The 14,793-nt window shown below is 31.6% G+C and overlaps 1 protein-coding gene across 2 annotated transcripts in view; it reads left to right on the top strand.

Moving 5' to 3' along the window:
- Positions 1-12,760: 12,760 nt before the first annotated feature.
- LOC127882254 (DNA-binding protein RFX6-like) overlaps positions 12,761-14,793 on the top strand; it is a 52,994-nt gene continuing 50,961 nt past the window's right edge. The window contains exon 1 of one of the 2 annotated variants that reach the window (XM_052430801.1): positions 12,761-13,671. In XM_052430801.1, the coding sequence (XP_052286761.1) occupies positions 13,494-13,671 (178 nt within the window). In that variant the 5' untranslated portion in view covers positions 12,761-13,493. Of the gene's footprint in view, positions 13,672-14,099; positions 14,147-14,793 lie in introns of those variants that run through there. The other variant, XM_052430820.1, reaches the window with a different exon arrangement.

Below are 14,793 nucleotides of genomic sequence, written 5' to 3'. Positions count from 1 at the left end.
GCGTCCGCTAACATTCTGAAACACATAAACTCTGAAACAAAACAAAATCGAAAACACTAATAAGTATAAAAAAGAGTTTGTGAACATGAATTTGCAAAAAAGATACTGATTGGTTACCTCTATTCGATTGATTTAGTATTGATACAGTAGTCGCTTAATAATTGACACATTCGTTCGTTTTGTTCCCTAACCGGGCATGGTTTGTGATAAGTTAATTTCATGGTTACGATGTCAAAGCAGTTCTTTGGCCGTTAAATATTACGGTCGGGCAATGTGTTCAAACTAGTTTGTGTTTTCAAACTGTGTGTAAAATGATATACATGTAAATTAAATGCGTAGAACGTGTATTTATAAAACATGTCTTAGTAGAGTGTATGTGTCCCAAATATAACAATATAATATTTATAAAAGAAAGAGGACATTTCGTTGATAGAAGTTAACATGAAAACTAAATGAAGCAAGTTGTTTTACCAGTCGGCGTTATTCAGTCGTTCAACAGAAGCTTCGGCTAAGACATGGTTTCAAGAGTCTTAAAAACGATTACAAACGACAAAAGATTTCTTGCACAGAAAAAATATTTTTTCCACGAACTGAGTTTTCATGTATAATGATGAGGTAGATTATATACGTTCACATAATTTTAAACATGTATGAGTCATGGATGGATAACTAAGTAATTTAGTTTAAACATATTTTATTTCACGAACCTATTTGGTATACATATGCATAGAATATGTAATAACAACTGAGTCGCATTGTTCCAAAAAAAGGATTAGAACGAAAGATCAAGATCTGATAGGGTTCTTCTGCAAACGCAGTAATTGCAAGTCAGTATGTAACCTTTCTTTAGGTAGCATACATGTATTTTGACAATACAATATATCAAAAATAGTTAAACAATTAGCGTAGATGTATGTTATATAGAAAGAACGAGTATGATAATCAAGGTGGATGATATGGATATAAAGGCACATCAGACAGAAGAAAAGACAAATCGAAACTGTTTAAAAACAAAACAAGGAAGTTGTTTGCCTTGGCAGACAGCTAGGTATCAAATCGTTTACTGCATTTTATGTGTACATGAACTACATCGAAGATAAACGTGTTTTACACCAAATCAAGATTTTCATCGCCAAATAATAAAGTGTGTATGGTTGGAGAGGTATAATGAGCAATTCTGCTTAACAGGACTGCTCTTTGGTGTGTAAATCGTTGGCATTCTAAGAAATAATGAGAAACTGTTTTAATTGCACCACAAGCGCATACGGGTGAAGTGCAATATTGCACTTAAATGTATGTTGATTAAGTGAACTACACTCAGTTCTGAGTCTTGAGTGAAGCATAATAGTATAATACATTCGGTTTCGTAACATTTATATTTAGCTTATTAATTTTATCACTATACATTACATCGTCAGTAAATATACACGATTAAACAACCAGTACGTGTTTATTTAATAGTTAATGCTTCCCTTATAAAACGACGCTTGTTGAAGTATATATTTTTATGAATATAGTTTTGCGTGACTTTCCTTTTTTTATTTAGACAGAAAAATAAAATAAAAATACCACCAGTTATATATTTAACAACAAAACTCGATTCCAAATAAGTACATATATTTATTACGTTCTGTGCCTTTGCTATTTTTAATGCACAATTATTTAAGATTTATGGTTTAAATAATTAAAATGCGGAAATAATCCTTCGCGCTCGCCATTAAGTACGTTCAATATAATAATAATGTTTCATGTGGATGACACTACGTTCTATCGTTCCAGGATAGACGTAGTAATTGTCACACGAATATTGTTTCGATGATGTCATGTTAATAAAATTCATATCTGGACAATGCAATAATGTTTTTTTTTAACAATTTGCAATGTAACGAATTTGCAATGAAAAAGACATTGTATTCTACCCATAAAATAACAAAACTAATTGTTTCTGGAATGGTACATGCACAAATTAAGTTACGATTGTGTACTTATGGGTTTGACGTAGATGATTTCGAACTGTTTCTTGCAGATGATGCCATTATTTTTGGCCTGGGGCGTAGCCCCAAGGCCATAGTAATGATACAAATTATCTGAGCCTGTCCGAATCGGCTGGTTGCCAAATCAAAATTCACAAAAGTCCGATTTACCACTTAATTCATGCGCAATAAAATTAGTTCTTCGCAGATCTCAATAACCCGATTTGTAAATACAGAACATCACTATATAACATAACAGTGTTGCTAAGCATTGGCAACGACAAAGTTTTTATTGTTGTATATTCATGCGAGAATAATTTCCTCACTTGACGGTCTAGGCCGAAAAGATACGAGTGTTTACGGAGACAGTAAAGATAAAAAAATTCTGAGACATTTTTTGAAGACATAAAATTTGGTATTTATAAACATATTTTAAAATCTTGTTATTTTATTTTGCGTTAAGAAGACATTCCAGAAAAAAAATGAAAATAAACAACAAATAATTACGATCATTCTCGGAAATAGACGAATTAACCGGATATGGTATTTCACTGCGCAGATCGAACGTGCAAATCGAGCGCGAAAAGTTCTACGTTTTACAAATTACACAATCTGTACACCGTTTTTTATCAGAGTAAGTGGATTTTCTTTTGTAAACACATTACATAGGAAGTATGAGTGTTTTCATGATCTGTTAATTATGCAATAAAACGCTAATATAGGCTATTGAAAGTGATTTATTTGACGCCGACAATAACAGTTTTTGCGGCCATGTTGCTGTTGTTGTATATCTTCACCGCCTATGTAGACGAACCTCTACTTGAGAGTCTTTAGAGTTGAACAAAAGGTTATCGTTCCAACCACCAGTTTCGTGTAGTCCTCCACCGTTTTTGTACACTTTAGGATATACACAAATATTGTCTTTTCTTACAGTCTCTGAGCTTCTGCACTCAACCGCTAGGGTCGATCCGTATAAATTCTGACAAAGGGAGAAATTCGGACAATACTTCTTCCCAAGCACACTAAATCTCGCACCAGGCCTTCAGCGCCTACAACGCTTTGATTTAATATAAAAATGAGGATTGCAACAAAATATATGTGAATTTTTTATGGAAATTGTTATCTTAACAGACCAAGAAATGCGCAAGGTTACTTAACTAATTTCTCCCGATAGTAACTATGTGTGTAAAAGCTTAGTTCCTTTGTCAAAGTATTTTTAGTAAGATCAACTAACAGGCATGTTCCCATTTGTGTATATTAACCCATGTATGTTTCATTTCATGTCATCCATCAATTATGCTGTAATATATTCGCGAACGCTGAAATATATAAAAGGGCTGCTATTTTGTATGTGAATGAATTGTGCCTGTATATCATGAGAAACTAGTGTGGCCGTAAGTATTTTTAGTTGTACCTAAAACCTGTCTTTTTTAAGTCAACAAAAATATTCTAAATGTATCCCCCAATTTATGGAGAGACATATTGGGGGATACAAATTTTGTTTGAAGTAATCATCCCTGTCAATTTATTGCTTTAGCATCAATCATAATTTCAGCCGCATTTATCGTTATTACGGAATCCATTTTTAAAATGTTCTCCAATAGCTTTAATATTTCGTTTAATGTTGAGTATAATATGGAGACGTCTGATGAAACATATGTGGTCTGCATGTGAGTTGTTTCCATAAATATTGAATAATTTCTTCTTTGTAAAGTCAACGTTTTATACATAAACCGCAATATGTGTTCTTTGCAGTTAAATCAAGAATTTTCTGTTACTTATTAATTAAGCGATCATTCCCTATTGCTGTCGTAATAACGTGCATAAAGTCATGATTAGTGTACTTTAAAATGTATACGAGTTATTGCTACGGACATAATAGAAAACACTGAACTTATTGAACTGAACAGTAAACAAATTGCTAACGAAAAGATACGGGTTTGATAAGATTGGTCCAATAAACTTGAAATTTAAAGTAAAAGAAAAAATAATTGTAGAGAATTTCAATGCTTATGGTTTTTAACAAATAAAGTTATATATTACAAGCATTGACTTACGTTTATATTAACAAAATGATGTTCGAACTCGCGATACTTATTTCGGTTAATGATTCCCAGTCTTAACATGTATGTTTAAATTTGTATGTTGTGTGAACATTTTAGTTGACAACGTTGACAAAAGTATAAGTTTGTATTCACTTAATAAAGTAATGCCACGAATTGTTCTCATGTCCATTGTTTTAAAATAAAATACTACTTGTTTAAGACTAACGGTGTATTATTTTAATAATTAAATGCCACGAGATGTTAGTATGTTAATTGACATGCAATTAAGTGAACAATAATATTATTCCTTTAGATGAATATACCTATTATACAACGTCTAAAATTACTATATCAATGTTATCTATGGCACGCCATTCTGTTATCACCATAACTGCAGCAATATTAAATGAGCAACCTTCGTATCAAGATGCGCAAAATTTTAGCTTTATATTTCTAGTAAAAACACGGATGCAAACGCATATAATGATGCACAAAATGAATAAATAACCTCCCATTTATTGATTTCTATGTAAACCATGTAAAGAGCATTCCGATGAAAAGAAAAGGATCTAGGCGTATGCCATCTAATGCAATGTTTAAACTAAGTTTACCTGGGGGAAAGCAGCCTATAGTAAAGCATACACATTTTAAAATCCAAAATTCTGGTTTCTCACTTTATTATAGTTTTGATAATGGCAATTTAAATTTAGTCGATGTATAGTTAACTACTTATAAAAGGAAAATCCTGAATGTTTTTACGGGGTAAATACACTAATAAAGTGGAAATTACATCTGCGATTTCTTTCCCCTTAATGATTTAAACGTAAACCGTGGCTTAAAAAGTGAATAATTGTTTCTTACACGTCACACTATATCGTAAGTACATATAATTTTCATTCATTTGTATTTGAATAGAATCTCAGTCGATTGTGAGTGCTTAAAATGCTCAAGGGTAAAGATGAACATCAAAGTGTTCACTTAAGTCTTTGTTTCTGAGCACATCTGCAAAGTGTCCTGGTAACAGCAATATCAGTGAATAGGACACGAGAATGTGGCATAATATTTATATTAAGTGTGACGAAATAATATGTATAAAATCAATGAAAGTATCGTGTTTAAATATATCTATTTGCAGGGTTTCGTCTTATAGCTTTAAAAGTTCCAATTTATTTATGACGAACACAATGTTTGATGATAAAAAATGTTGTTTTCGTGAAAATGGATTATTCTTTTTATTTACAGCATAATATTTTATTTATAATATTGACATTAATCAAATAAAGAATGTTTCACCGATGAATATATTTTTAAGTAAAAAATCAGTAGCCCCTGATATTAAATTGTAACATATATTATAAATTTCTTCTGTGGTTTTAAAATAGAATATGTTTTTAAGATAAAAATTAGATACCTTTGATTTCGATACGTCCGTATGTACATTGGCGATCATATTATATGTATTAATCTTTGCGAGTATTTGTGAATGATACTGCATTAAAAACCCAATCCAATATACCATTTATCTGACATTGCGCTAATAAACACTTTAGCATAGTTATTTCCATTTCAAAATATTTCTTCTGGTCAATGTCATAATGTTCATTGAACTTTTCAAGCTTTTGGAGAAGAAACACTTTTTTAGGAACAGTGCCACATCGGAGGCAATATGGGCTTGTTTAGTCATGCATCCAAAAAAGGTTGCGTAATAACAACATTCTGATAAATACATAAAACTAATGAAACGTCGTATATGGAAACACACTTGTCACAGTCGTAAAGAAGATCAGAGAGGATACGACAATGAACTTAATGGATCTCCGAATGGCGACACTTTAATTCCACGGTCCATTTGATCACATTATGGCGAGAGACAAAATGACCAGTGGTGGCAGGAGTCGTGACTAGGTAGCTGGTTTGTTTTAGTCGAATGCCTTTGCCACATCAAACAGCCATCGGCCGAGTGATACTGACCGCAGAAGAGGAAGAACTTGAGTAGGGGTTTCATATGTAAACATGGCCTGATGCAGTTCTAATCTACCTCTTAATGTTTAACGCTTCTAATCCCGAGATCTTTTGAATTCTTTGGAAGAAAATGCAAACAGATTATATCCACTGCTAAAGTTTTTATCTACGGAAGCAGACGATGTAAACTGTATCAACATTTACAAATTGTGGTCCGTTTAAGGTGATAAATCGCCAAATCAGAGCCTGCGGAATGCCCAAGTTTCTATGGGCAACGTTTTTAATAACGTTTTAAATGCAATCTCATCTCCTTCGCGATAGAAAAAGCTTTCTTATAAAATCGACAATCTAACGTATGTTCTTTCCACAAGGAAAATTTAACTACGAGAGAACGTATAATGAGAAGTTTACAGAAATTCTCTCTTGCAAGGGTGCACTTATAATGCTTTCGGAGATATGCAATAGAAGCGGCTTTATTATTCTGGTACATGCTTTGTGATCATAATTATATATTATCATAGTTTTCATGACTTAAATATACCCGTTGGTATATCAAGTTAAAATAAATAAAAGTACCGATGCTATTATTGTTTATTAAATCTACATAACACCAGTGCATTGTCATATCTTCGCATTGATTATATTAAATCGAGTTACACGAGTCTTATTATTTTAAGTCTTTAAAATGCCATGATTAAATATGTGAAACAAATAAATAAAGTAGGAGTGGACAACTTTGGTAAAACCAATATAAATTATTTTGCGCATGCCGTTTCAATACAAACGAAGCCGACTGAATAGTTGTTGAACATTATCTAAACTGACAAAAACATTAAAGTGGATACTATCAGCGTTACTGATAGGACGAAATTCGTAAAATTTAAGATATTTCCGATTTTTCAACAAAACTTGAAAATGAATTGACAAGAGATTGATAGATTCTGTGTTGAACTGCTCGATAAGAAACGTCGGTCCACTTTAACACTTGATAAGTTTAACAAAAGGCTTTCAATACACCTGATTATATTGAATACTTCATCCGCTAGAAGTCTGAGATTATCTCATGGCTGTATGACAAATAGAAAGTTTGAAACTTTGAATTGTGTTCCGTACAAACGATTTTTTTAATATAAAAATATACTAATTTGTTGCTTTAGTTAAATTAAATAAATTTATTAAATGTGTTTAATTAATGAAAGGCACACTTAAAATTTCTATATCAATCTGTCTCTTCATCGCTAAGTTTTACTTATGCGGTAGAGTGTAAGATATATCGGTATTTAATATCAAAGGGTGGGGGTGGATTATGTGGTTGTCTCCGCCGTCTGTCCCTCCGTCCGTCCTTGCCACTAGCTCCTTCTACACTATTAGCACTAGAACCATGAAACTTAAACACATGGTAGCTATGAGAATATGTGCGACAGTGCACTATTTAGAATTTCGCTCTGATCCTTGGTCAAAAGTTGCGGCGTGGGTAAACGCGTCGGCTGCGGCCGCGCCATTTCTAGTTTGAGAATATGCTGATGCCTTACGAAATATTATTTAGACATTACATGCGAATATTTATTTATTTTGTAGATGTGAGCCTTCAAAAAAGTATATTTATAACTATAATGCATAACTCCGTAAATGGTGCAAAGTCTGAGAATACTACGTCCATAAACATTACCTATGTTTTGACCATAGACATAACATACGTTTTTTACAAGAGACATAACATTCATTATATATGTTTGACCATAGGCATAACGTTGCTTATACCTTAGAAAATACATTTGCTTTAACCATAGACATTTAACATTTTTTGACAATAGACAGTACATATCCCTTTGCATACGTTTTGGTAACAGATATTTCATACGTTGAAACCTTAGAAATTAAACTATTTGCATACATTTTTTTAAAGATATTACCTACGTTTTGAAAATAGACATAGCATACGTTTTAATAATAGACATTACATACATTTTGATAATATACAGTACAAAACTTTGCAAACGTTTTGATAATAGATTTTACATACTTTTTATAAAAGACACTACATAAGTTTTGATAGTAGATACATATGTTTTGATAAGAGACATTACATATGTTTTGATAATAGACATTACATATGTTTTGATAATAGACATTACATATGTTTTGATAATAGAGGCTACATATGTTTTGATAATAGACACTTAATATGTTTTGATAATAACAATTATAAATGTTTTGATAATAGACATTACATATGTTTCGATAATAGACATTACATATGTTTTAATAATAGACATTATATGTTTTGACAATAAACATTGCATATGTTTTGGTAATAGACATTACATATGTTTTGATAATAGACCTACATATGTTTTGATAACAGACGCTGTATATGTTTTGATAATGGGCATTACATATGTTTTGATAATAGATACTACATATGTTTTGACAATAGACATTACATATGTTTTGATAATAGACACTTCATTCATTTTTGACGATTGACATTAAAAATGTATAGCGCTTAGATGTAACATACGTTTTGATTTTATGACGATAGGCATTACATACGTTTTACCGTAAATATTAAGTTCGTGTTGTATATAAATATTTAGTATTTAAATTGTCATTTATTTGTAATGACCATGTCCATAACAAACGTCTGAGTATGTACTAAATGTCATGGTAGTTATTCTGGATACCAATGTGTACTCCGCTTATTTGTCTTTTCTGTTTATAGATCACTACAGACTGTTAAATGCTTTAAAATTGGGTATGGCACTCCACGCTATGTACAATATTACAATAAAAGTCATCTGGCACATCCTTTAATATCACTTACATATCCTTTACTGACATAGGACTCATGATCTGTTGCATTAAATTCACATCAAATATTACAAAACAAAATCATAGATCAACAAATACAAAGTTATATTTTGCAAGCACCTGAACATGCACACAATCTTTTTATGCTGTATCACAAACACACAGTTTGTATGCATCTCTAAAGTACGAAGTCTGTACTTCAAATGAAAAGAAACACGAATAGCAAGGTTTCTAAAAACATAAATTTGTAACAGGAACAGTAGCAAATGGGATATTACGAATTTATGTTCGTAAATTTGAAATCAGATTTATTCGAAGTGCAATAAAATAATATTATACGTTGTAGAACATCACAAAGGCGTGGCTCAAAGCGTCACGCGAAACGACTTATTTGGACGTTTGACTTTAGGTGTTTTGTTTAGAAACCGAGAAGAGAACTATTATTTGATTCTGCCACGTACTAGCGTTCTTTTTCTGTTATTTCTGTAGGATTGTGTTTTATGTTGTTGTGCGACTCGCTCATATTTCAGTAACTGTAATACAGTATCCCTAAACACGTAGTAACAGTAGGTAAGAAGGTTTCACTTTACAAATGGGGCTTCTCATTAATATACCTTAGTTGTTGCTACTTTAGTACACATTTTTATAGATGTATATATAGTGTTGAGCAAAAGGAATCTATGCAGATTAATAAATATGAAATCTGCTACGTAACAGATGGTGAGACTACTATAAATTGTGCCAATAAAACTTGTCTGTAATCTCATAAATACTATAATTCTCAAATGCATATTTTAAAACAAATTATATCGGACTCAAATATCTTTAACGGAAAGCATTTTAACATAAATGATAATTTTATGCATTTGGTCGTTTACGTCGATTTTGTGTACTGTAGCTACAAAACGTTAGACTATTAGTTTTACAATTATTTGTTTTTAATTAAAGATTATTGATTTATTTATCTTCAAATAGATTATTTTACTTTATATATTTAATATTTGAGGATTACTCAACCATTGTGGCTTAGAATTTAACACGGTCCTTTGCATTACACGCGGATGCTCCAATTATAACTCCAAGCTCAATTCGCACATTAAAAAATATATTTTTCTATTTATACGAAAAGAAGCTTCTCCGGAGGTGATTATGATTGGTAAATTATGCCTACGTTTCAAATTTCAGCCTCATTCTAATGTCTGCATGCAGAAATTAGAAGATGGACCGAGCCTTTCTATAGTCGAAAGAACGTTTAATACATTACAATATGATTTTTCTCTTCGTTTTCTAGTGTAAAGTGTATTCACAATAATATCAGAAAGAGTACATATCATTTTGCTTCAACGATAATGCTGTAACTTACATATATAGATTTTTAGTTATATATCAGATTTTACCACTAAAAACATTTAAAAAAACTGCTATAACTTTAAATAGGGTTTAACATTACCTTCGTACAATCTTAATTTTTGTTTGAATAGTTAATCTGTACAGGGCTATTTACATTATTTCCAATCAATATCAAGCGTCAGATATCAGGCAGCCCTTGAGTGCATATAGTCCAACCACGGAGGTCAATATACCGTTTGTTGCCTTCTGGTTCGTCACTATTGCGTGATTGGGGTCCAATTAATGTTTTCCATTTCATATAGTGTACCGAACAATTTCATCATGTGCATGGACATGTGTTCGATCAAGGATTTTATCATGTTTAATTTGTGCCACTAACCCAACCTGTTACATAATCGATCTACTGATAATAAGAAGACAAAGTTTAAAAATAATCAACAAAGCAGTATACATAACGATAATGTACGGAATCGTATATGGTACACCCCAATAATATGGTCATGCCGGATTAATTTATATTGACTTCCTGTGAAAAAACATGATATGTCGACATAGTTTTGCAGCTTTTCCCACTTAATTTTACTCGTCATAACGACATTAAGTTAAAGACTCGACGTAAATGTTTCCGGCTTTTCCCGAAAAAAATATATGGTCGACATAATCTAAGTCGACAAATCAACAAAATTTTTGGCGTCATGCTCTTGTGAAAATGACTTGCCATCATAGTTTTAGTCTACACGATGAGTTATTTTTTACGCCATGACACCTTTTTCATATCATGCCATCAAAAAATATGGTACACCCCAAAAATATGGTCATGCCGGATTCGTTTTTATCGACTTACTCTGAAATAACATGGTATGTCGTCATAGTTGTATAGGTTTTTCCCTCTTAATTGTATTCGCCATAACGACATTAAGTTAAATATTTCCGGCTTTTCCCGAAAGAATATTTGGTCGACATGATCTAAGTCGACAAATTAACATAATTTTTGGCGTCATGCTCTTGTGAAAATGACCTGCCTTCATAGTTGAAGTCGACACGATGAGTTATTTTTTACAGCATGACACCTTTTTCATATTATGCCGTCATAGAATGTTGACACCATCACAGCATCAGGGTGTACCATATACGCTTCCATAATTATGTTTTCCTCGTATGTTTTATGTTGTTTTAATTGTAATTCATTATGTTCTTTGTGTGCGCACTTACAATATTGATATATTCAAAAGGATTGATATAATCAAAAGGATTGGATTTCATTTTTGAATAGATAAAAGATAAACGAACGAAAAAAATTACAGAAGGACGAATAAATAAACGAGCTGATGGACGGAAGGACAACAAAATAAATAAATAAATAAATAAATAAATAAAATAAATAAATTAATTAATTAATAAATTAATAAATTAATAAATTAATAAATTAATAAATTAATAAATTAATAAATTAATAAATATAAATTAATAAATAAATCAATGAATAAATAAATAAATAAATAAATAAATAAATAAATAAATAAATAAATAAATAAATAAATAAATAAATAAATAAATAAATAAATAAATAAATAAATAAATAAATAATGAAACTCATCTTCATGTGGTTTCATCGAATGCAATCAGTAGATTGCAGCTATCTCTGAAGTTTAAATGTATTACATATTGCGTAATATTGCGTAATGCGCAATCGTGGTGACACGCCTGTGTATATTGTGTCATCCTACTTTATTATCTCAGATTACTAGTGTCTTATAAATCTTTGACTTTCATTAGCGTGCGCTGGGAAAGGGATTAAAGCTAGGCGATGTATGTAAATCAGCATCTGAATGAAATAGCCGGGGATGATGAAGCTTTTATTGGAGTAATTGTAAAACAAACAAAGCTGATCCCTATGTCCTTACGGTAGATTCAAAACCAACGAAGCCATTAAAATCTATTGACTACAGCATTATTAGAAAATTTATGGAAACTAATAACCATGCGTTTAATAATAATATTTTTTTATAAAAATAAGAAGAAGAAGAAGAAGAAGAAGAATATTCACTTTTATAATTATAATAATAAGAAGAAGATTAAATAGAAGTAGCAGAAAAAGATGAAGAAGAACATGCTGATAATGCAGTTGTTGTTTATATGATGAATATGAATATCAAAATTCATATGATGGTGACGATGATGACGATGATGACGATGGTGACGATGGTGACGATGATGACGATTATGGTGATGATGATGATGATGATGATGATGATGATGATGATGGTGGTGGTGGTGATGATGATGATGATGATGATGATGATGATGATGATGATGATGATGATGATGATGATGATGATGATGATGATGATGATGATGATGATGATGATGGAATACATTTGTTTGATAAAAAAAATATATTAAACACTTAATAAACATGCTTGGATCATGGTATTTGTTAACGTTGTCCATACAATTTAAGCTGAACAGTAGAATATTAAAACAGGGTTTATCGTTATAGCTGCCAGTGATTGGCTAGGATTTAGATTTTGATAAAACGACTAAAAATGACATTGTTATTAGCAGTCCTTATCTCAACAATTACCAGTCGCAAGATCACGTGGTTTCTCGCTCCCAGACGAGATTTGAGCTACCCGAATAGAACGAAAAGGACTGGCTCGTCTGCTTATCTCGAAATTGTGTTTGCACTAAATTAGTGAACATAATGTTTCAAGTTGCGATTTTAGCAGAACTAGTACACGGTCGCTGATTTGAGACGTTCCATTTATGATATAAAACATTGGATATACATTCCGAAGTATAATACAATTGTTGACATAATTGTGAAAATCGGGTACTTAAGACGCGGATCTCTTTACTGTCCAAATAAGACGAACTTGTACCATTGCTCGGCACGATTGCTTGTGTAAATTTACATATTTAAAGTGTTCTTAATATCAACTGCAATACAACTGCAATAAACTTTAATGAGCTACTGAAAATAAACTAAAACGGATTAACATTCAGTGTTTATTTCGGACAGATAATTAAAGTTTGATATTTCAAATTGAGGTTTTATATAAAAGAATAATATTAAATATAAAATGGTTTACCAGTTTAATATTCAAGACTGAATACTAAATACCTTAATAAAGATTCAATAAAAAAATGACGTAAATATGCACATGCTACCAAAATATTTTGTTGGAAATTAATGATTGACAATCATGGTTTCAAAAAAGTGAACGTCAGTGTTAATTAGAATTCATTTGATTATATGCTTGTGCATTCATTAAGCGTCCTACGTTTGCGTCGAGCGACGCCGCGTTAAGCCTCACCAGGAGCCACACAGAGGATCGATCACGTGATCGGGATGCTGCGGACGCTTCCTCCGCAGGGTTTGGACAGTCATGGTGGCCTAATGAATCCCGTCAAGCGCTTCCGTCGCGATGGGAGTCTCGTGGAGACCGATAGAGAATCTTCCGGGAGTGGGTCCCCGGACGGCGGATATAACCGGAAGTACACCGGCAAATCTTCGTCGATGAAATCAGGTAAGAGTCAAGAGAAATGTTATGATCATTCATGGGTGATTCAAACAAGAACAATGCGAACAAATATCGCGTACATTCCAATACCAAATAAATTGAAAAAAAAGGGTGCTAAAGTGTTCAGATAATTTTATGATCTTCCCCTTGTAATGTATGCATAGGAAAAATGTCAATTAAACAAAAATACTTTGTTATTATACGAAGAAAAAATGGAATACAATAGCTTTTCATTCTAATTCGCTTATAAATAATACATCAAAAATAAAGAAAATCGAAATTAAACACTTTACAGTCTTGTGCGTTAGACTAAAGACTCTGCCATATAGCATGTACAGTGATATAATGATGATTCATGTACAGCCGTTTGTTAAAGGAAACAAAATAATGACTATCGTTGATGCAAATTAGTTCCCACGCGCGAATATTTCTTTGGATTTCTTATTGGAATTTACCAGCCATTTCCATTTATGATGACATGGTTTGTAAAATAATGTTTTCGTTATTCCTCATCGGATCAAATAAGAGAGAATTAATTGGGATGTAAATAAAGAATAATTCCCTTTACAAAGTTGTTAAGAAACATAAGAAAGGCAGTCATATGCGATTATATTCATTTTTATTTTTTTGAATAATTACTAAAGACTGCCATCAACTAACTTATTACAATTCCATTATCAAATCAAGACTTTTAACCAGTTCTTAAATTATATTTTATTTCAATTCAGTTCCAAATGTGAAACATATTAAAAACCACAGGCTTATTTTATAAAAAATTCGTTGAACTGTCGCTATACAGTGTTTTCTTTAATTGCAGTTATTGTTTAACTAATTCTTTGCGTTTTTACCGTTAATTGCGGCGCACTTTGGCCGCTTGTTTTTAGCAAATAAGAGTTTTATATTGAGCATTTCTGTGTACAAAATTGTTTGATTTTCTTGTTATTTGCGTACAATGGGTTAAACATGTTTTTATTTTATTTTTTATTTATTGTTATTTATTGATTTGTAAATGAACATGGATTCACTAAATGTCATTTGGTCACCATTTTATTATAAGGGCTTAAATTACCTGTCTTATATAACACTATTATTGCTCGAACTGTGTGTCGCGTTGGTAGAGTTCATCGT

Source organism: Dreissena polymorpha, chromosome 1 (assembly GCF_020536995.1).
Source record: "Dreissena polymorpha isolate Duluth1 chromosome 1, UMN_Dpol_1.0, whole genome shotgun sequence".
Classification (NCBI taxonomy): Eukaryota; Metazoa; Mollusca; class Bivalvia; order Myida; family Dreissenidae; genus Dreissena; species Dreissena polymorpha.
Note: the sequence above shows the minus strand (reverse complement) of the source record. Positions and strands in the feature narration are given on the sequence as shown.